This window comes from Scardinius erythrophthalmus (assembly GCF_964197995.2).
Source record: "Scardinius erythrophthalmus genome assembly, chromosome: 4".
In the NCBI taxonomy this organism is placed as follows: Eukaryota; Metazoa; Chordata; class Actinopteri; order Cypriniformes; family Leuciscidae; genus Scardinius; species Scardinius erythrophthalmus.
Window position 1 is genome coordinate 186,855 of NC_138224.1, and position 25,362 is coordinate 212,216.

At 49.5% G+C, this 25,362-nt stretch overlaps 2 protein-coding genes across 3 annotated transcripts in view; one reads left to right on the plus strand and one right to left on the minus strand.

Moving 5' to 3' along the window:
* The window catches only part of LOC308689901 (protein PHTF2), a 44,370-nt gene extending 43,039 nt beyond the window's left edge, over positions 1-1,331 (plus strand). For both annotated transcript variants that reach the window (XM_081364008.1, XM_081364009.1), the window contains 2 exons: positions 183-308; positions 412-1,331. In XM_081364008.1, coding sequence (XP_081220134.1) covers positions 183-308; positions 412-432 — 147 coding nt within the window. In that variant the 3' untranslated portion in view covers positions 433-1,331. The remainder of the gene's footprint in view (positions 1-182; positions 309-411) is intronic.
* A 1,534-nt stretch (positions 1,332-2,865) lies between these two features.
* prr5b (proline rich 5b (renal)) overlaps positions 2,866-25,362 on the minus strand; it is a 54,411-nt gene continuing 31,914 nt past the window's right edge. The window contains exons 6-9 of the mRNA XM_081364011.1: positions 21,193-21,284; positions 20,970-21,110; positions 14,938-15,076; positions 2,866-4,043 (exon numbers count right to left, since the gene is read on the minus strand). Coding sequence (XP_081220137.1) covers positions 3,628-4,043; positions 14,938-15,076; positions 20,970-21,110; positions 21,193-21,284 — 788 coding nt within the window. The 3' untranslated portion in view covers positions 2,866-3,627. The remainder of the gene's footprint in view (positions 4,044-14,937; positions 15,077-20,969; positions 21,111-21,192; positions 21,285-25,362) is intronic.

Genomic DNA, 25,362 nt, shown 5'->3' on the forward strand with positions numbered 1-25,362 from the left:
GACGATGAATCCCGTGTGTGTGTGTGTCCTGCTGACGGAGTGTGTGTGTGTGTGTGTGTGTGTGTGTGTGTGCGCACAGGATCTGGACGCCCCGTTCCGCCTGTACGGGCTGACGATGAATCCCCTGTGTGTGTGTGTGTCCTGCTGACGGAGTGTGTGTGTGTGTGTGTGTGTGTGTGCAGGAGCTGGACGCCCCGTTCCGCCTGTACGGGCTGACGATGAATCCTCTGCTGTACAACATCACGCAGGTGGTGATCCTGTCGGCCGTGTCGGGGGTCATCAGTGACATGCTGGGCTTCAACCTGAAGGTCAGAGCGAGGTCAAGGTCACGCTTCTGTGTGTGTGTGTGTGTGTCTGCAGCATTCACAGCGTGTGTGTGTGTGTGTGTGTGTGTGTGTGTTTCCTTCACAGCTGTGGAAGATCAAATCCTGACGCAACTCGAGTGGTTCTGCACCGAACACACACGACGACTCCTGACCGTGACCTCTTGACCCCGTGGTTGGGAGAGCTTGTGCAATTCTGCTATTTATTTACCCTTTCAGTGTTTCTTTTTTATTCTCCAGTATTTGTTTTAGCTGTTACAATTGTTTTAAGTATTATTTTAGCTCGGGATGTGACGTTCTCCTAGGAAAGATACTGTTGTTTTGCAGTCTGATATTTAAGACTGCTGTGAGTTACTGAAACCAAGAGTTTGAATAGGAAAGACCCATCAGGTCAGGGTCAGGGGGTCAAGGGTCAAGGGTGGTGATGAAACTGACACACACGTTTATATTTTGATCTGTTTTTCAGCTTTGCTCTGTGTGTTTATATTCTCAGAAGTGTCAGTGGCTGAAACGAACACTGATGCGTCTTCAGTAACACGAGTGTGTGTGTGTGTGTGTGTGTGTGTGTGTGTGAGCAGTTAGGAAAGCCTCAAGATGTGCACTTTACAGCAGAAAATGTTACGTTTCAGTCACAAGCGTCTTGGCGTCGTGTTTCTGTTTGGGACAGGCGGTGTTACGACCAAAGTGTTTATTTGTGTGTGTTTTGCTGGAGATGAATGTATCAGAGACTCTGACAGTTACTCTGTTTCTGTGTTGTTGTGAGTTTGTTTTTGCCTGTTTTGGTTTTGATTCGTATAGATCCATATTTCTGTTCATGGAGGGAAAATGTTCTGTTACAAAGAAACACTATTTGAGGAAATGGAAAGAACCTTTCCGCGAGAATCTTGTGTTTGTAGTTTGTGTATCTGTCAAACGTTGCGGTTTCTCAGTTTTCCACCGGTCGGTACGGCCAGACCTCACGAGACTCTGGTGTCACTTACTGTACAAATAAACCTCATGAAAACCTCATGTGTGCTGAGCTTCAGCCGTCTGCTAACTCTCCAGGTGTGTGCTGTGATCCATGCTAATACACACCAACATAAAAAACGTGAAGAATTTATAAAATAGGTAGACTGTGTGTTTAGTTAACCTTTCACCAAACCAGTTTCCTGAAACAGTCCTGCTGTGTGAGAGAACACACACCAGCTCATGAACATCTATAGTGGAGAGTTAAGAGTTTCAGGTGAGGCGTCTTCTACTCGTCAACTAAAGCTCAGTGTTCACTAGTGTGTGACTGACCTGAGCCGGATCTCAGCCGGACTCCTGCCGGATGATCTCAAGACTAAAACATCATCAGCCTCCGCTCTTAACACTGCTCTACACATCACTTGAACATGGACTGGTAAAAAAAAGACAAACGTATTTAAAATCACCAGTAAAATATTTTACTTAAAATTAGAATTGCAATAAAAACATGTGCTCAGTGAAGTCTAGGGTCATATAAAACATCCACGACTGTCAACGGTTTCTAAAGCTTTCATATGGGTTACAAATCGATGAAAAAATAAAATAAAAAATGCTTCAAAATCATTAATGAAATGTGAACAATAATTAGTTTAACGTTTTTTAATGATTGCAGATCTAATGGTTTCTCCTGAAAAGGGTTTTTAAAAATTATTTTTTACTTTTGCATGTCCGAGCACATCTGTGCATTATCAGATCTAAGCGCGTAAATGCAGCGAACACTGCGGTGTTACGGTACTAATGATCCCAACTTGAGGAAACTTTATTGCTTCTCATTTCTGTTTTTCAGTTTTACTACCGACTGTTTTCTTGTCTTTTCTCAAGTAACGTTTTATTGAAAAATCCTCTTAAAGGAGTCGTGACCTGTAATTTTCACTTTTCCACGAGAAAAAATGTATGTTATGATTGCCTAACGATTATACACTGGCCGGGAAGCCGATATTTAAAAGTGAAGCGTTTGTTTACCCCTGGGTTCAGTTCGCCAACCAGCCCACGTGCACGCGCACTCAAATACGTGACGTTAATTTCAGGATATACCATATATGGACACCGCAGACCTATGCTGCAGGAAGCCCGCCCTGCCCCTCCCCCCCTCATATTCAGTCGAGCGCCGCAACAAACGTTTTAGCTCGTTACTGATGTTAAGGTACGTCTCAGTCAAAATGATTGTCTTTACCATTCAGAGGCATCTTGCTGTCGACGTCCTTCCATCGACTCTACATCTTCCCTTTCCAGCTCAGGTTCAGAGTCTGGCTCGTGCATATACGGTTGAATTCCGCAGGTCACGGCCAGGTCGGGTTCATTCACAACTTGCGCCATGATGTCATTTTGTAATGATATGCTGAAGCGTTACCTGCGGTGTCAACCCCCTCCTTCCTGCCACCAATCAACGCGCCCCTCATTTGCATTATTACAATGACCGTCCAGGACAGCCAAAATATCGCATCAGATCTCGCGAGATAAATAATGCCTTCAGAAATAAGGGTCAGAGGAGCTCTGTGTTTATTTATTTTCCACTTTTTTTCCACTTTTCTTTTTTAGAAGGGCCTGGAAGACTAAGGTAATACTAGGTTATGACTCCTTTAAGAATAGTGCCATTGAATAAAATGATTATTTATAATTATTAAATCCTATAAATATTGAACTTTTTATATAGTTAAAATGGTTAAAGGGGTGTGTTCATTAGTCCATTAGATCTGGAAATGAGAATTAGTGAACTTTAGAGATACTTTACACAATCAACCCAATTTAGTGAAGAAAATAAAACCTCACACAGGATCAGAATCACTAACAGCCGCTGGCGTCGCTCACACAGGGTAAGGCTAACTGCCCAAAACTAGCTAACTCTTCTCAGGGTTTCCCCCGCTCTGGTACACTTGTGCTGTTCCGGGTCAGAAATGACTGCTCATCAATCTCTCATGATGCCGTTTCTCTCAGTTAGCGCAGCGTGTGTGTGTGTGTGTGTGTGTGTGTGAGCTGACCGATCACAGGCATCATTGATCTCAGTTATTCGAGTTCAATAAACATGAGGGAACCGTTTTCACTCTGAATCCTCTCCGGGTCTTTCAGACGTCAGGGAAATCCCTGACCCCAGAGAGACCGCGCTTGACCCCCGACCCCTGAGAGAACGCGCTTGACCCCCTGACCCCAGAGAGACCGCGCTTGACCCCCTGACCCACTGTGTCTGACCCCTGACCTCTGAGACTCCGCGCTTGAGTCTCAGAGGTCAGCGGGTGCGCGGTGAGTCAAGGTTCACACGCGGTGCCTCAGAGGTCAGGGGTCAGGCGTGGTGTCTCAGGGGTCACGCCAGGCTCTCGCTCTCCCGGCTGACCTCACACGAGCTGGAACGCTGCCGGCTGAAGTCGATGAATATTCCCTCGGGGTCGGTGTCCGAGTCCACAGACTCCAGGAGCTGATCCACCACGGTCTCAGGACTGGAGGAGGAAGAGGCCCGGTCCGGTTCGCCACCGGAGAAGAGCTCGGGGATTATGGGAGAATCCTCACAGACGTTCATGACCGGGCTGGGCGGCGCCTCGGTGAACACGGGCTCCTCCTCGAACGAGGTCATCTGACACACGGAGTGGCGCCGGACCCCGCCGGGCTCGGGCTCGTGTTCGCACACCGGCGTCAGCATCGGGATGTTGTAGCTCTTGGACCGAACCACGAGGTTCTTCAGCGGCGAGTCTGAGCGCGGCCAGCGCCGCAAGAGCCGCTTCTCTGAGGACGACACACAACTGATCACACACACTCTCACAGAGGACGACACACAACTGATCACACACACTCTCACAGAGGACGACACACAACTGATCACACACACTCTCACAGAGGACGACACACAACTGATCACACACACTCTCACAGAGGACGAGACACAACTGATCACACACACTCTCACAGAGGACGACACACAACTGATCACACACACTCTCACAGAGGACGACGCACAACTGATCACACACACTCTCACAGAGGACGACACACAACTGATCACACACACTCTCACAGAGGACGACACACAACTGATCACACACACTCCCACAGAGGACGACGCACAACTGATCACACACACTCTCACAGAGGACGACACACAACTGATCACACACACTCTCACAGAGGACGACGCACAACTGATCACACACACTCTCACAGAGGACGACACACAACTGATCACACACACTCTCACAGAGGACGACACACAACTGATCACACACACTCTCACAGAGGACGACACACAACTGATCACACACACTCTCACAGAGGACGACACACAACTGATCACACACACTCTCACAGAGGACGACACACAACTGATCACACACACTCTCACAGAGGACGACACACAACTGATCACACACACTCTCACAGAGGACGACGCACAACTGATCACACACACTCTCACAGAGGACGACACACAACTGATCACACACACTCTCACAGAGGACGACACACAACTGATCACACACACTCTCACAGAGGACGACACACAACTGATCACACACACTCTCACAGAGGACGACACACAACTGATCACACACACTCTCACAGAGGACGACACACAACTGATCACACACACTCTCACAGAGGACGACACACAACTGATCACACACACTCTCACAGAGGACGACACACAACTGATCACACACACTCTCACAGAGGACGACACACAACTGATCACACACACTCTCACAGAGGACGACGCACAACTGATCACACACACTCTCACAGAGGACGACACACAACTGATCACACACACTCTCACAGAGGACGACGCACAACTGATCACACACACTCTCACAGAGGACGACACACAACTGATCACACACACTCTCACAGAGGACGACACACAACTGATCACACACACTCCCACAGAGGACGACACACAACTGATCACACACACTCTCACAGAGGACGACACACAACTGATCACACACACTCTCACAGAGGACGACACACAACTGATCACACACACTCTCACAGAGGACGACACACAACTGATCACACACACTCTCACAGAGGACGACACACAACTGATCACACACACTCTCACAGAGGACGACACACAACTGATCACACACACTCTCACAGAGGACGACACACAACTGATCACACACACTCTCACAGAGGACGACACACAACTGATCACACACACTCTCACAGAGGACGACACACAACTGATCACACACACTCCCACAGAGGACGACACACAACTGATCACACACACTCTCACAGAGGACGACACACAACTGATCACACACACTCTCACAGAGGACGACACACAACTGATCACACACACTCTCACAGAGGACGACACACAACTGATCACACACACTCTCACAGAGGACGACACACAACTGATCACACACACTCCCACAGAGGACGACACACAACTGATCTCACACACTCTCACAGAGGACGACACACAACTGATCACACACACTCTCACAGAGGACGACACACAACTGATCACACACACTCTCACAGAGGACGACACACAACTGATCACACACACTCTCACAGAGGACGACACACAACTGATCACACACACTCTCACAGAGGACGACGCACAACTGATCACACACACTCTCACAGAGGACGACGCACAACTGATCACACACATTCTCACAGAGGACGACGCACAACTGATCACACACATTCTCACAGAGGACGACACACAACTGATCACACACACTCCCACAGAGGACGACACACAACTGATCACACACACTCTCACAGAGGACGACACACAACTGATCACACACACTCTCACAGAGGAAGACACACAACTGATCACACACACTCTCACAGAGGACGACACACAACTGATCACACACACTCTCACAGAGGACGACACACAACTGATCACACACACTCTCACAGAGGACGACACACAACTGATCACACACACTCTCACAGAGGACGACACACAACTGATCACACACACTCTCACAGAGGACGACACACAACTGATCACACACACTCTCACAGAGGACGACACACAACTGATCACACACACTCTCACAGAGGACGACACACAACTGATCACACACATTCTCACAGAGGACGACACACAACTGATCACACACACTCTCACAGAGGACGACACACAACTGATCACACACACTCTCACAGAGGACGACACACAACTGATCACACACATTCTCACAGAGGACGACACACAACTGATCACACACACTCTCACAGAGGACGACACACAACTGATCACACACACTCTCACAGAGGACGACACACAACTGATCACACACACTCTCACAGAGGACGACACACAACTGATCACACACACTCTCACAGAGGACGACACACAACTGATCACACACACTCTCACAGAGGACGACACACAACTGATCACACACACTCCCACAGAGGACGACACACAACTGATCACACACACTCCCACAGAGGACGACACACAACTGATCACACACACTCCCACAGAGGACGACACACAACTGATCACACACACTCTCACAGAGGACGACACACAACTGATCACACACACTCTCACAGAGGACGACACACAACTGATCACACACACTCTCACAGAGGACGACACACAACTGATCACACACACTCTCACAGAGGACGACACACAACTGATCACACACACTCTCACAGAGGACGACACACAACTGATCACACACACTCTCACAGAGGACGACACACAACTGATCACACACACTCTCACAGAGGACGACACACAACTGATCACACACACTCTCACAGAGGACGACACACAACTGATCACACACACTCTCACAGAGGACGACACACAACTGATCACACACACTCTCACAGAGGACGACACACAACTGATCACACACACTCTCACAGAGGACGACACACAACTGATCACACACACTCTCACAGAGGACGACACACAACTGATCACACACACTCTCACAGAGGACGACGCACAACTGATCACACACACTCTCACAGAGGACGACGCACAACTGATCACACACTCCCACAGAGGACGACACACAACTGATCACACACACTCTCACAGAGGACGACGCACAACTGATCACACACACTCTCACAGAGGACGACGCACAACTGATCACACACACTCTCACAGAGGACGACGCACAACTGATCACACACACTCTCACAGAGGACGACGCACAACTGATCACACACACTCCCACAGAGGACGACGCACAACTGATCACACACACTCTCACAGAGGACGACGCACAACTGATCACACACACTCTCACAGAGGACGACACACAACTGATCACACACACTCTCACAGAGGACGACACACAACTGATCACACACACTCTCACAGAGGACGACACACAACTGATCACACACACTCTCACAGAGGACGACACACAACTGATCACACACACTCTCACAGAGGACGACACACAACTGATCACACACACTCTCACAGAGGACGACACACAACTGATCACACACACTCTCACAGAGGACGACACACAACTGATCACACACATTCTCACAGAGGACGACACACAACTGATCACACACACTCTCACAGAGGACGACACACAACTGATCACACACACTCCCACAGAGGACGACACACAACTGATCACACACACTCTCACAGAGGACGACACACAACTGATCACACACACTCCCACAGAGGACGACACACAACTGATCACACACACTCCCACAGAGGACGACACACAACTGATCACACACACTCCCACAGAGGACGACACACAACTGATCACACACACTCTCACAGAGGACGACACACAACTGATCACACACACTCTCACAGAGGACGACACACAACTGATCACACACACTCTCACAGAGGACGACGCACAACTGATCACACACACTCTCACAGAGGACGACGCACAACTGATCACACACACTCTCAAAGAGGACGACGCACAACTGATCACACACACTCTCACAGAGGACGACGCACAACTGATCACACACACTCTCACAGAGGACGACGCACAACTGATCACACACATTCTCACAGAGGACGACGCACAACTGATCACACACACTCTCACAGAGGACGACGCACAACTGATCACACACACTCTCACAGAGGACGACACACAACTGATCACACACACTCTCACAGAGGACGACACACAACTGATCACACACACTCTCACAGAGGACGACGCACAACTGATCACACACACTCTCACAGAGGACGACGCACAACTGATCACACACATTCTCACAGAGGACGACGCACAACTGATCACACACATTCTCACAGAGGACGACGCACAACTGATCACACACACTCTCACAGAGGACGACGCACAACTGATCACACACATTCTCACAGAGGACGACGCACAACTGATCACACACACTCTCACAGAGGACGACGCACAACTGATCACACACATTCTCACAGAGGACGACGCACAACTGATCACACACATTCTCACAGAGGACGACGCACAACTGATCACACACACTCTCAAAGAGGACGACGCACAACTGATCACACACACTCTCACAGAGGACGACGCACAACTGATCACACACATTCTCACAGAGGACGACGCACAACTGATCACACACATTCTCACAGAGGACGACGCACAACTGATCACACACATTCTCACAGAGGACGACGCACAACTGATCACACACATTCTCACAGAGGACGACACACAACTGATCACACACAACTGATCACACACATTCTCACAGAGGACGACACACAACTGATCACACACATTCTCACAGAGGACGACACACAACTGATCACACACAACTGATCACACACATTCTCACAGAGGACGACACACAACTGATCACACACACTCTCACAGAGGACGACGCACAACTGATCACACACACTCTCACAGAGGACGACGCACAACTGATCACACACATTCTCACAGAGGACGACGCACAACTGATCACACACACTCTCACAGAGGACGACACACAACTGATCACACACACTCTCACAGAGGACGACACACAACTGATCACACACACTCTCACAGAGGACGACACACAACTGATCACACACACTCTCACAGAGGACGACACACAACTGATCACACACACTCTCACAGAGGACGACACACAACTGATCACACACACTCTCACAGAGGACGACACACAACTGATCACACACACTCTCACAGAGGACGACACACAACTGATCACACACACTCCCACAGAGGACGACACACAACTGATCACACACATTCTCACAGAGGACGACACACAACTGATCACACACACTCTCACAGAGGACGACACACAACTGATCACACACACTCTCACAGAGGACGACACACAACTGATCACACACACTCTCACAGAGGACGACACACAACTGATCACACACACTCCCACAGAGGACGACACACAACTGATCACACACACTCTCACAGAGGACGACACACAACTGATCACACACACTCCCACAGAGGACGACACACAACTGATCACACACACTCTCACAGAGGACGACACACAACTGATCACACACACTCTCACAGAGGACGACACACAACTGATCACACACACTCTCACAGAGGACGACACACAACTGATCACACACACTCTCACAGAGGACGACGCACAACTGATCACACACACTCTCACAGAGGACGACACACAACTGATCACACACACTCTCAAAGAGGACGACGCACAACTGATCACACACACTCTCACAGAGGACGACGCACAACTGATCACACACATTCTCACAGAGGACGACGCACAACTGATCACACACATTCTCACAGAGGACGACGCACAACTGATCACACACATTCTCACAGAGGACGACGCACAACTGATCACACACATTCTCACAGAGGACGACACACAACTGATCACACACAACTGATCACACACATTCTCACAGAGGACGACACACAACTGATCACACACATTCTCACAGAGGACGACACACAACTGATCACACACAACTGATCACACACATTCTCACAGAGGACGACACACAACTGATCACACACACTCTCACAGAGGACGACACACACTCTCACAGAGGACGACGCACAACTGATCACACACACTCTCACAGAGGACGACGCACAACTGATCACACACATTCTCACAGAGGACGACGCACAACTGATCACACACACTCTCACAGAGGACGACGCACAACTGATCACACACACTCTCACAGAGGACGACACACAACTGATCACACACACTCTCACAGAGGACGACACACAACTGATCACACACACTCTCACAGAGGACGACACACAACTGATCACACACACTCTCACAGAGGACGACACACAACTGATCACACACACTCTCACAGAGGACGACACACAACTGATCACACACACTCTCACAGAGGACGACACACAACTGATCACACACACTCTCACAGAGGACGACACACAACTGATCACACACACTCTCACAGAGGACGACGCACAACTGATCACACACACTCCCACAGAGGACGACGCACAACTGATCACACACACTCTCACAGAGGACGACACACAACTGATCACACACACTCTCACAGAGGACGACACACAACTGATCACACACACTCTCACAGAGGACGACACACAACTGATCACACACACTCTCACAGAGGACGACACACAACTGATCACACACACTCTCACAGAGGACGACACACAACTGATCACACACACTCTCACAGAGGACGACACACAACTGATCACACACACTCTCACAGAGGACGACACACAACTGATCACACACACTCTCACAGAGGACGACACACAACTGATCACACACACTCTCACAGAGGACGACACACAACTGATCACACACACTCTCACAGAGGACGACACACAACTGATCACACACACTCTCACAGAGGACGACACACAACTGATCACACACACTCTCACAGAGGACGACACACAACTGATCACACACACTCTCACAGAGGACGACACACAACTGATCACACACATTCTCACAGAGGACGACACACAACTGATCACACACACTCTCACAGAGGACGACACACAACTGATCACACACACTCCCACAGAGGACGACACACAACTGATCACACACACTCTCACAGAGGACGACACACAACTGATCACACACACTCCCACAGAGGACGACACACAACTGATCACACACACTCTCACAGAGGACGACACACAACTGATCACACACACTCTCACAGAGGACGACACACAACTGATCACACACACTCTCACAGAGGACGACACACAACTGATCACACACACTCTCACAGAGGACGACGCACAACTGATCACACACACTCTCACAGAGGACGACGCACAACTGATCACACACACTCTCACAGAGGACGACGCACAACTGATCACACACACTCTCACAGAGGACGACGCACAACTGATCACACACATTCTCACAGAGGACGACGCACAACTGATCACACACATTCTCACAGAGGACGACGCACAACTGATCACACACATTCTCACAGAGGACGACGCACAACTGATCACACACATTCTCACAGAGGACGACACACAACTGATCACACACAACTGATCACACACATTCTCACAGAGGACGACACACAACTGATCACACACATTCTCACAGAGGACGACACACAACTGATCACACACACTCTCACAGAGGACGACACACAACTGATCACACACACTCTCACAGAGGACGACGCACAACTGATCACACACACTCTCACAGAGGACGACGCACAACTGATCACACACATTCTCACAGAGGACGACGCACAACTGATCACACACACTCTCACAGAGGACGACGCACAACTGATCACACACACTCTCACAGAGGACGACACACAACTGATCACACACACTCTCACAGAGGACGACACACAACTGATCACACACACTCTCACAGAGGACGACACACAACTGATCACACACACTCTCACAGAGGACGACACACAACTGATCACACACACTCCCACAGAGGACGACGCACAACTGATCACACACACTCCCACAGAGGACGACGCACAACTGATCACACACACTCTCACAGAGGACGACGCACAACTGATCACACACACTCTCACAGAGGACGACACACAACTGATCACACACACTCTCACAGAGGACGACACACAACTGATCACACACACTCTCACAGAGGACGACACACAACTGATCACACACACTCTCACAGAGGACGACACACAACTGATCACACACACTCTCACAGAGGACGACACACAACTGATCACACACACTCTCACAGAGGACGACACACAACTGATCACACACACTCTCACAGAGGACGACACACAACTGATCACACACACTCTCACAGAGGACGACACACAACTGATCACACACACTCTCACAGAGGACGACACACAACTGATCACACACACTCTCACAGAGGACGACACACAACTGATCACACACACTCTCACAGAGGACGACACACAACTGATCACACACACTCCCACAGAGGACGACACACAACTGATCACACACACTCTCACAGAGGACGACACACAACTGATCACACACACTCTCACAGAGGACGACACACAACTGATCACACACACTCTCACAGAGGACGACACACAACTGATCACACACACTCTCACAGAGGACGACACACAACTGATCACACACACTCTCACAGAGGACGACACACAACTGATCACACACACTCTCACAGAGGACGACACACAACTGATCACACACACTCCCACAGAGGACGACACACAACTGATCACACACACTCTCACAGAGGACGACACACAACTGATCACACACATTCTCACAGAGGACGACACACAACTGATCACACACACTCTCACAGAGGACGACACACAACTGATCACACACACTCTCACAGAGGACGACACACAACTGATCACACACACTCTCACAGAGGACGACACACAACTGATCACACACACTCCCACAGAGGACGACACACAACTGATCACACACACTCTCACAGAGGACGACACACAACTGATCACACACATTCTCACAGAGGACGACACACAACTGATCACACACACTCTCACAGAGGACGACACACAACTGATCACACACACTCTCACAGAGGACGACACACAACTGATCACACACACTCTCACAGAGGACGACACACAACTGATCACACACACTCCCACAGAGGACGACACACAACTGATCTCACACACTCTCACAGAGGACGACACACAACTGATCACACACACTCTCACAGAGGACGACACACAACTGATCACACACATTCTCACAGAGGACGACACACAACTGATCACACACACTCTCACAGAGGACGACACACAACTGATCACACACACTCCCACAGAGGACGACACACAACTGATCACACACACTCTCACAGAGGACGACACACAACTGATCACACACTCCCACAGAGGACGACACACAACTGATCACACACACTCTCACAGAGGACGACACACAACTGATCACACACACTCTCACAGAGGACGACACACAACTGATCACACACACTCTCACAGAGGACGACACACAACTGATCACACACACTCTCACAGAGGACGACACACAACTGATCACACACACTCTCACAGAGGACGACACACAACTGATCACACACTCCCACAGAGGACGACACACAACTGATCACACACACTCTCACAGAGGACGACACACAACTGATCACACACACTCTCACAGAGGACGACACACAACTGATCACACACACTCCCACAGAGGACGACGCACAACTGATCACACACACTCTCACAGAGGACGACACACAACTGATCACACACACTCTCACAGAGGACGACACACAACTGATCACACACACTCTCACAGAGGACGACACACAACTGATCACACACACTCTCACAGAGGACGACACACAACTGATCACACACACTCTCACAGAGGACGACACACAACTGATCACACACACTCTCACAGAGGACGACACACAACTGATCACACACACTCTCACAGAGGACGACACACAACTGATCACACACACTCTCACAGAGGACGACACACAACTGATCACACACACTCTCACAGAGGACGACACACAACTGATCACACACACTCTCACAGAGGACGACACACAACTGATCACACACACTCCCACAGAGGAAGGGTTTCTCACAGCGAGGCCAGAGAAGAACCTCGGTTCCCCAGAGAACCTTTCAGTGATCGGCTCTTAAAGGGATCGCTCACCTAAATATAAAAGTTCTGTCATCATCTGCTCTTCCTCGTGTCGTTCAAACACATGAGACGTTCGTCTTCAGAACAAATGAAGATGTTTTCAACCAATCAGAGATTTGTGTCCCTCCAGTGAGTGTGTGTTCAGCCTGAACTCTGACGCTTCATAAAGAGATGCTGAAATAAACCCTTTAATCAAAGGCTTCTGAAGAGACTCTTCAAAGAAAATGTACTTTCAGGCATTGACTAACAACATCTGTTAGAAGCCTCTTGCGTATTAGCCTACTGAACCAAAAGCTAATTCTAATGTAACTTCAGGATTCGTTTAAAACACCCTACAGAGAGGTGTGTGTGTGTGTGTGTGTGTGTGTGTGTGTGTGTGTGTGACGACATGATGGAGAGTAAATGACTGTGTTTAATGAGGAGAATCCGCTCACCCAACACACACGAAGACTGCGTGACGGAGCCGTCGCTGGAGAAAAGCCCGTGAGTTCCCAGATACGGCGAGACCACCATCTGGACCAGAGACTCCAGCTTCAGGTAATCACCACACACACCTTTAGCCTCGTGCACACCCTAAAACACACACACACACACACACACACACACACCTTTAGCCTCGTGCACACCCTTACACACACACACCTTTAGCCTCGTGCACACCCTAAAAAACACACACACACACACACACACACACACACACCTTTAGCCTCGTGCACACCCTTACACACACACACACACACACACACACACACCTTTAGCCTCGTGCACACCCTAAAACACACACACACACACACCTTTAGCCTCGTGCACACCCTGACACACACACACACACACCTTTAGCCTCTTGCACACCGACACACACACACACACACACACCTTTAGCCTCGTGCACACCCTAAAACACACACACACACACACCTTTAGCCTCTTGCACACCCTGACACACACACACACACACCTTTAGCCTCGTGCACACCCTAAAACACACACACACACCTTTAGCCTCGTGCACACCCTAAAACACACACACACACACACACACACCTTTAGCCTCTTGCACACCCTGACAGACACACACACCTTTAGCCTCGTGCACACCCTAAAACACACACACACACACACACACACACACCTTTAGCCTCATGCACACCCTGACACACACACACACCTTTAGCCTTGTGCACACCCTGACACACACACACACACACCTTTAGCCTCGTGCACACCCTAAAACACACACACACACACACCTTTAGCCTCTTGCACACCCTGACACACACACCTTTAGCCTCGTGCACACCCTAAAACACACACACACACACACACACACACACACACACACACACCTTTAGCCTCTTGCACACCCTGACAGACACACCCTGACACACACACACACCTTTAGCCTCATGCACACCCTGACACACACACACACCTTTAGCCTCATGCACACCCTGACACACACACACACACACCTTTAGCCTCGTGCACACCCTGACACACACACACACACACACACACACACACACACCTTTAGCCTCGTGCACACCCTGACACACACACACCTTTAGCCTCTTGCACACCCTGACACACACACACACACCTTTAGCCTCGTGAACACCCCGACACACACACACACACCTTCAGCCTCGTGAACACCCTGACACACACACACACACACACACCTTTAGCCTCGTGAACACCCCGACACACACACACACACACACCTTTAGCCTCGTGAACACCCCGACACACACACACACACACCTTTAGCCTCGTGAACACCCCGACACACGATAAACTGAAATGAGTCTCTTCATTAGGAATCGGCAGAATTAATCTTTGCATCGCAAACGATTATAACACATTTTCTCCCAGAAGATAAGACAGATCACAGATATTTATTAAGGGCCATAAACATCCTGTAACTGAAGCGGAGCTCGTGATTGGCCCTGGTGTGAAGCGGAGCTCGTGATTGGCCCTGATGTGAAGCGGAGCTCGTGATTGGCCCTGGTGTGAAGCGGAGCTCGTGATTGGCCCTGGTGTGAAGCGGAGCTCGTGATTGGCCCTGGTGTGAAGCGGAGCTCGTGATTGGCCCTGATGTGAAGCGGAGCTCGTTATTGGCCCTGATGTGAAGCGGAGCTCGTGATTGGCCCTGGTGTGAAGCGGAGCTCGTGATTGGCCCTGATGTGAAGCGGAGCTTGTGACTGGCCCTGATGTGAAGCGGAGCTCGTGATTGGCCCTGGTGTGAAGTGGAGCTCGTGATTGGCCCTGATGTGAAGCGGAGCTCGTGATTGGCCCTGGTGTGAAGCGGAGCTCGTGATTGGCCCTGGTGTGAAGCGGAGCTCGTGATTGGCCCTGGTGTGAAGCGGAGCTTGTGATTGGCCCTGGTGTGAAGTGGTGCCCGTGATTGGCCCTGGTGTGAAGCGGAGCTTGTGATTGGCCCTGGTGTGAACTGGAGCTCGTGATTGGCCCTGGTGTGAAGCGGAGCTCGTGATTGGCCCTGGTGTGAAGCGGAGCTCGTGATTGGCCCTGGTGTGAAGCGGAGCTTGTGATTGGCCCTGATGTGAAGCGGAGCTTGTGATTGGCCCTGGTGTGAAGTGGTGCCCGTGATTGGCCCTGGTGTGAAGCGGAGCTTGTGATTGGCCCTGGTGTGAAGCGGAGCTTGTGATTGGCCCTGGTGTGAACTGGAGCTCGTGATTGGCCCTGGTGTGAAGCGGAGCTCGTGATTGGCCCTGATGTGAAGCGGAGCTCGTGATTGGCCCTGGTGTGAAGCGGAGCTTGTGATTGGCCCTGGTGTGAAGTGGTGCCCGTGATTGGCCCTGGTGTGAGGCGGAGCTTGTGATTGGCCCTGGTGTGAACTGGAGCTCGTGATTGGCCCTGGTGTGAAGCGGAGCTCGTGATTGGCCCTGGTGTGAAGCGGAGCTCGTGATTGGCCCTGATGTGAAGCGGAGCTCGTGATTGGCCCTGGTGTGAAGCGGAGCTCGTGATTGGCCCTGGTGTGAAGCGGAGCTCGTGATTGGCCCTGGTGTGAAGCGGAGCTCGTGATTGGCCCTGGTGTGAAGCGGAGCTCGTGATTGGCCCTGGTGTGAAGCGGAGCTTGTGATTGGCCCTGGTGTGAAGTGGTGCCCGTGATTGGCCCTGGTGTGAAGCGGAGCTTGTGATTGGCCCTGGTGTGAACTGGAGCTCGTGATTGGCCCTGGTGTGAAGCGGAGCTCGTGATTGGCCCTGGTGTGAAGCGGAGCTCGTGATTGGCCCTGGTGTGAAGCGGAGCTCGTGATTGGCCCTGATGTGAAGCGGAGCTCGTGATTGGCCCTGGTGTGAAGCGGAGCTCGTGATTGGCCCTGGTGTGAAGCGGAGCTCGTGATTGGCCCTGGTGTGAAGCGGAGCTCGTGATTGGCCCTGGTGTGAAGCGGAGCTCGTGATTGGCCCTGGTGTGAAGCGGAGCTTGTGATTGGCCCTGGTGTGAAGTGGTGCCCGTGATTGGCCCTGGTGTGAAGCGGAGCTTGTGATTGGCCCTGGTGTGAACTGGAGCTCGTGATTGGCCCTGGTGTGAACTGGAGCTCGTGATTGGCCCTGGTGTGAAGCGGAGCTCGTGATTGGCCCTGGTGTGAAGCGGAGCTCGTGATTGGCCCTGGTGTGAAGCGGAGCTCGTGATTGGCCCTGATGTGAAGCGGAGCTCGTGATTGGCCCTGGTGTGAAGCGGAGCTCGTGATTGGCCCTGGTGTGAAGCGGAGCTCGTGATTGGCCCTGGTGTGAAGCGGAGCTCGTGATTGGCCCTGGTGTGAAGCGGAGCTCGTGATTGGCCCTGGTGTGAAGCGGAGCTTGTGATTGGCCCTGGTGTGAAGTGGTGCCCGTGATTGGCCCTGGTGTGAAGCGGAGCTTGTGATTGGCCCTGGTGTGAACTGGAGCTCGTGATTGGCCCTGGTGTGAAGCGGAGCTCGTGATTGGCCCTGGTGTGAAGCGGAGCTCGTGATTGGCCCTGATGTGAAGCGGAGCTCGTGATTGGCCCTGGTGTGAAGCGGAGCTCGTGATTGGCCCTGGTGTGAAGCGGAGCTCGTGATTGGCCCTGGTGTGAAGCGGAGCTCGTGATTGGCCCTGGTGTGAAGCGGAGCTCGTGATTGGCCCTGGTGTGAAGCGGAGCTCGTGATTGGCCCTGGTGTGAAGCGGAGCTCGTGATTGGCCCTGATGTGAAGCGGAGCTCGTTATTGGCCCTGATGTGAAGCGGAGCTCGTGATTGGCCCTGGTGTGAAGCGGAGCTCGTGATTGGCCCTGATGTGAAGCGGAGCTTGTGATTGGCCCTGGTGTGAAGCGGAGCTTGTGACTGGCCCTGATGTGAAGCGGAGCTCGTGATTGGCCCTGGTGTGAAGCCGAGCTCGTGATTGGCCCTGATGTGAAGCGGAGCTCGTGATTGGCCCTGATGTGAAGCGGAGCTTGTGATTGGCCCTGATGTGAAGCGGAGCTTGTGATTGGCCCTGATGTGAAGCGGAGCTCGTGATTGGCCCTGATGTGAAGCGGAGCTCGTGATTGGCCCTGATGTGAAGCGGAGCTTGTGATTGGCCCTGATGTGAAGCGGAGCTCGTGATTGGCCCTGATGTGAAGCGGAGCTCGTGATTGGCCCTGATGTGAAGCGTCTCTATAAACTGACATGTTTAATTCAAAAGGTCAGAAAGGCTTGAATATCATGACTATTTTTGGTGCAAAAGTCCTTGACAACTGAACCACAGAGAAAAAAAAAGAATGATAAAAAAAATATGATGTGACCTTTAAAGTGCAACACACACACACACACACACACAGGAAACACGACCACAATCCACATCACACACCACTTACTTCAAAATATCAGTTATGTGTAGATACATTTCACTCAGAGAGAAAAATACGTTTCACGTCTCACTTCACATGCACACACTAAAGCACACACACACACACACACACACACACACCACTTTGTCTTGCGACTCCTTCCGGTAAGTTTAAAACTGACAGTTTCAGCTCTGCGTCGACTCAGGAAATCTAGAGACATTTCTGATAAGAGGTTGCATTTGTTTACACAAGCGTCTGAAGGGCTGCTGGGAAACGGGTGCCATCTGTTCTCTAACACACACACACACACACACACACACACACACACACCTGCAGGATGAGCAGCATCTGGATGATGGAGGGAGGCACGCGAGCGTGTCACACACACACACACACACACACACACACACACACACCTGCAGGATGAGCAGCATCTGGATGATGGAGGGAGGCACGCGAGCGTGTCACACACACACACACACACACACACACCTGCAGGATGAGCAGCATCTGGATGATGGAGGGAGGCACGCGAGCGTGTCACACACACACACACACACACACACCTGCAGGATGAGCAGCATCTGGATGATGGAGGGAGGCACGCGAGCGTGTCACACACACACACACACACACACACACACACACCTGCAGGATGAGCAGCATCTGGATGATGGAGGGAGGCACGCGAGCGTGTCACACACACACACACACACACACCTGCAGGATGAGCAGCATCTGGATGATGGAGGGAGGCACGCGAGCGTGTCACACACACACACACACACACACACACACACACACCTGCAGGATGAGCAGCATCTGGATGATGGAGGGAGGCACGCGAGCGTGTCACACACACACACACACACACACACACACACACACACACACACCTGCAGGATGAGCAGCATCTGGATGATGGAGGGAGGCACGCGAGCGTGTCACACACACACACACACACACACACACACCTGCAGGATGAGCAGCATCTGGATGATGGAGGGAGGCACGCGAGCGTGTCACACACACACACACACACACACACACACACACACCTGCAGGATGAGCAGCATCTGGATGATGGAGGGAGGCACGCGAGCGTGTCACACACACACACACACACACACACACACACACACACCTGCAGGATGAGCAGCATCTGGATGATGGAGGGAGGCACGCGAGCGTGTCACACACACACACACACACACACACACCTGCAGGATGAGCAGCATCTGGATGATGGAGGGAGGCACGCGAGCGTGTCACACACACACACACACACACACACACCTGCAGGATGAGCAGCATCTGGATGATGGAGGGAGGCACGCGAGCGTGTCACACACACACACACACACACACACACACCTGCAGGATGAGCAGCATCTGGATGATGGAGGGAGGCACGCGAGCGCATCACACACACACACACACACACACACCTGCAGGATGAGCAGCATCTGGATGATGGAGGGAGGCACGTGAGCGCATCACACACACACACACACACACACACCTGCAGGATGAGCAGCATCTGGATGATGGAGGGAGGCACGCGAGCGTGTCACACACACACACACACACACCTGCAGGATGAGCAGCATCTGGATGATGGAGGGAGGCACGCGAGCGTGTCACACACACACACACACACCTGCAGGATGAGCAGCATCTGGATGATGGAGGGAGGCACGCGAGCGCGTTGTCGACTCAGAGCTTCTTCCAGCTTCGTGTTCAGAGTGATGATGTTCCTGAAATGCAGCAGAGCCAGCTGACGGACCGACGGCTCCTTCCCCTACACACACACACACACACACACACACAATCACACATGCGGTTCACTAGTTCAGTGGAATGGGTCCGTGTGTGTGACGCACCTGTACGGGGTGGAAGATGGCCTGCAGTGTGGACAGAACATCACAGAAGAAGAAGTCCCACGTTTCTGCCAGAGAATCCAGCAGCTTCTGACCTGCACACACACACACACACATATCGTTTAATGGTTTTTATAATGAGCTAATGACATTTTCTATCCACTAACCTAACCCATCACAGAAAAGTTTCTACATTTTTACATTTTAATAAAAATCGCTTAGTGTGTTTATTTAGTGTTTTAAATCATAAGGACATCAGCGTATCCTCATAATGACCTGAACACACACTACAATATCAGCAGTGTGGGCCTTTCAAATCAAAGTCAAACCAGTGAACACACACACTCATTCACTCACACACACTCACACACACACACACACACTCACTCACACTCACACTCAGAAACACACACTCTCTCTCTCACACACACACACACACTCAGAAACACACTCAGAAACACACTCTCACACACTCACTCAGATACACACTCTCACACTCAGAAACACACTCAGATACACACACACTCTCACACACTCACACTCAGAAAAACACTCACACTCAGATACACTCTCACACACTCACACTCAGATACACTCTATAACACACTCACACTCAGAAATACACTATAACACACTCACACTCAGATACACTCTATAACACTCACACTCAGACACACACACACACACACACACTCTCACACACTCACTCAGAAACACACACACACTCAGAAACACACTATAACACACACTCAGATACACTCTATAACACACTCACACTCAGATACACTCTATAACACACTCACACTCAGATACACACTCTATAACACACTCACACACACACACTCAGAAACACACACACACTCAGAAACACACTATAACACTCACACTCAGATACACCCTATAACACACTCACACTCAGATACACACTCTATAACACACTCACACACACACACACACACACTCAGAAACACACTCACACTCAGAAACACACTCTCGTAAAGTAGAAAAGGTTTTATTAACTTTAAAGTGAGCTAACGTCAACGATAACAGGTGCTGTAACGTTAATGTAAGCTATCCCATAACCGCAGTAACAGTTTGCTAATGTTATGTATTTGGTCGAAATTGTCAAGACTCGAAATGGGCTTTTTAAATCGCATACTTTCAGAGATATATGAACACCTAACCTGGCAAATGACCGCTTTATGAATTCATTGTTATCACTAAATTAACCCTTTAACTGTCAACTTTTTTTCGCATAAACATGAAAATCACAAACTTAAATGGTTGTAATTCAAGAATGCTTTGGAATTTAGACCTATGGTTGGTCTTGTTTTAATTTGTCAGATTATTGTTGAAGTGAAATAAATTATGAAAGTGAAACAGAAAAAAGTTCTATAAGTTTGAGTTTATTAAAATGTACAAATTTTAAAATATAATTATTTATATTTTATATAAAATATATATATTACAAAATATATTTTACTCTAGAACTGCAAGAAAATGAAAGCAAAAAATCTGAACAAGTTGTGTTCCACATTTTAGGTTGATATGTTGATATCTCGCTCCCTCACCCTTTCTGCCGTGTGCTCTAACGTTACACGTTTGGAGCTGCGCGCTCTTGCTCGCTCGCTCTAGATTCCGGGTGGTTTTAGCTAATTTGTGGGCATCAGGGAGCCGCTATCAATATGCGGGAGACTCCCGGATCTTCCGGGAGACATGGGATGTCTGCTCTAGAGATATTCAAAACTAGAAACTACTGTTTAGTTCATTTAACCGCTTTTGAATTTGAACCCGGTATCGTTCAATTCTATGACAGCTGTGTTGCATTCAGTCCAAGATGGCGGAGCTGCAGCTCTGCGCATGGGTGAGTTTTTTTGCAATGGAACGTTCTATTGAGTTTCGCCTCTTGTTACTTCTATACTCTTTGCTCACGCTCAGATACACTATAACACACTCAGAAACACACTCTATAACACACTCAGATAACACACTCACACTCAGAAACACACTCACACTCAGAAAGACACACTCACACTCTATAACACTCATACTCAGATATACTCTCTCACACACTCACACTCAGAAACACACTCACACTCAGATACACTCTCACACTCAGATACACACTCACACTCAGATACACTCTCACACTCAGATACACTCTCACACTCAGATACACTCTCACACTCAGATACACACTCACACTCAGATACTCTCTCACACACTCACACTCAGAAACACACTCACACTCAGATACACTCTATAACACACTCACACTCAGAAACACACTCACACTCAGATACACTCTCACACTCAGATACACACTCACACTCAGATACACTCTCACACTCAGATACACTCTCACACTCAGATACACACTCACACTCAGAAACACACTCACACTCAGAAAGACACACTCACACTATAACATTCATACTCAGATATACTCTCTCACACACTCACACTCAGAAACACACTCACACTCAGATACACTCTATAACACACTCACACTCAGAAACACACATACACTCAGATACACTCTCACACTCAGATACACACTCACACTCAGAAACACACTCTATAACACACTCACACTCTATAACACTCATACTCAGATATACTCTCTCACACACTCACACTCAGAAACACACTCACACTCAGATACTCTATAACACACTCACACTCAGAAACACACTCTATAACACACTCACACTCAGAAACACACTCACACTCAGAAACACACCCTATAACACACTCACACTCAGAAACACACTCACACTCAGAAACACACTCTATAACACACACACTCAGAAACACACTCTATAACACACTCACACTCAGAAACACACTCACACTCAGATACACTCTCACACTCAGATACACACTCACACTCAGAAACACACTCAGATACACACTCACACTCAGATACACTCTCACACTCAGATACACACTCACACTCAGAAACACACTCACACTCAGAAAGACACACTCACACTCTATAACATTCATACTCAGATATACTCTCTCACACACTCACACTCAGAAACACACTCACACTCAGATACACTCTATAACACTCACACTCAGAAACACACTCACACTCAGATACACTCTCACACTCAGATACACTCTCACACTCAGATACACTCACACTCAGATACACTCACACTCAGATACACACTCACACTCAGATACACACTCTATAACACACTCACACTCTATAACACTCATACTCAGATATACTCTCTCACACACTCACACTCAGATACTCTATAACACACTCACACTCAGAAACACACTCTATAACACACTCACACTCAGAAACACACTCACACTCAGAAACACACTCTATAACACACACACACACTCAGAAACACACTCACACTCAGAAACACACTCAGAAACACACTCACACTCAGAAACACACTCACACTCAGATACACTATAACACACTCACACTCAGAAACACACTCTCACACACTCACACTCAGAAACACACTCACACTCAGAAAGACACACTCACACTCTATAACATCGATACTCAGATATACTCTCTCACACACTCACACTCAGAAACACACTCACACTCAGATACACTCTATAACACACTCACACTCAGAAACACACTCACACTCAGATATACTCTCACACTCAGATACACTCTCACACTCAGATACACACTCACACTCAGAAACACACTCTATAACACACTCACACTCTATAACACTCATACTCAGATATACTCTCTCACACACTCACACTCAGAAACACACTCACACTCAGATACTCTATAACACACTCACACTCAGAAACACACTCACACTCAGAAACACACTCACACTCAGAAACACTCTATAACACTCACACTCAGAAACACACTCACACTCAGAAACACACTCTATAACACACACACACACTCAGAAACACACTCACACTCAGAAACACACTCACACTCAGAAACACACTCACACTCAGAAACACACTCACACTCAGAAACACACTCACACTCAGATACACTCTATAACACACTCACACTCAGAAACACACTCTATAACACACTCACACTCAGAAACACACTCACACTCAGAAACACACTCAGATACACTCTATAACACACTCACACTCAGAAACACACTCACACACTCACACTCAGAAACACACTCAGAAACACAC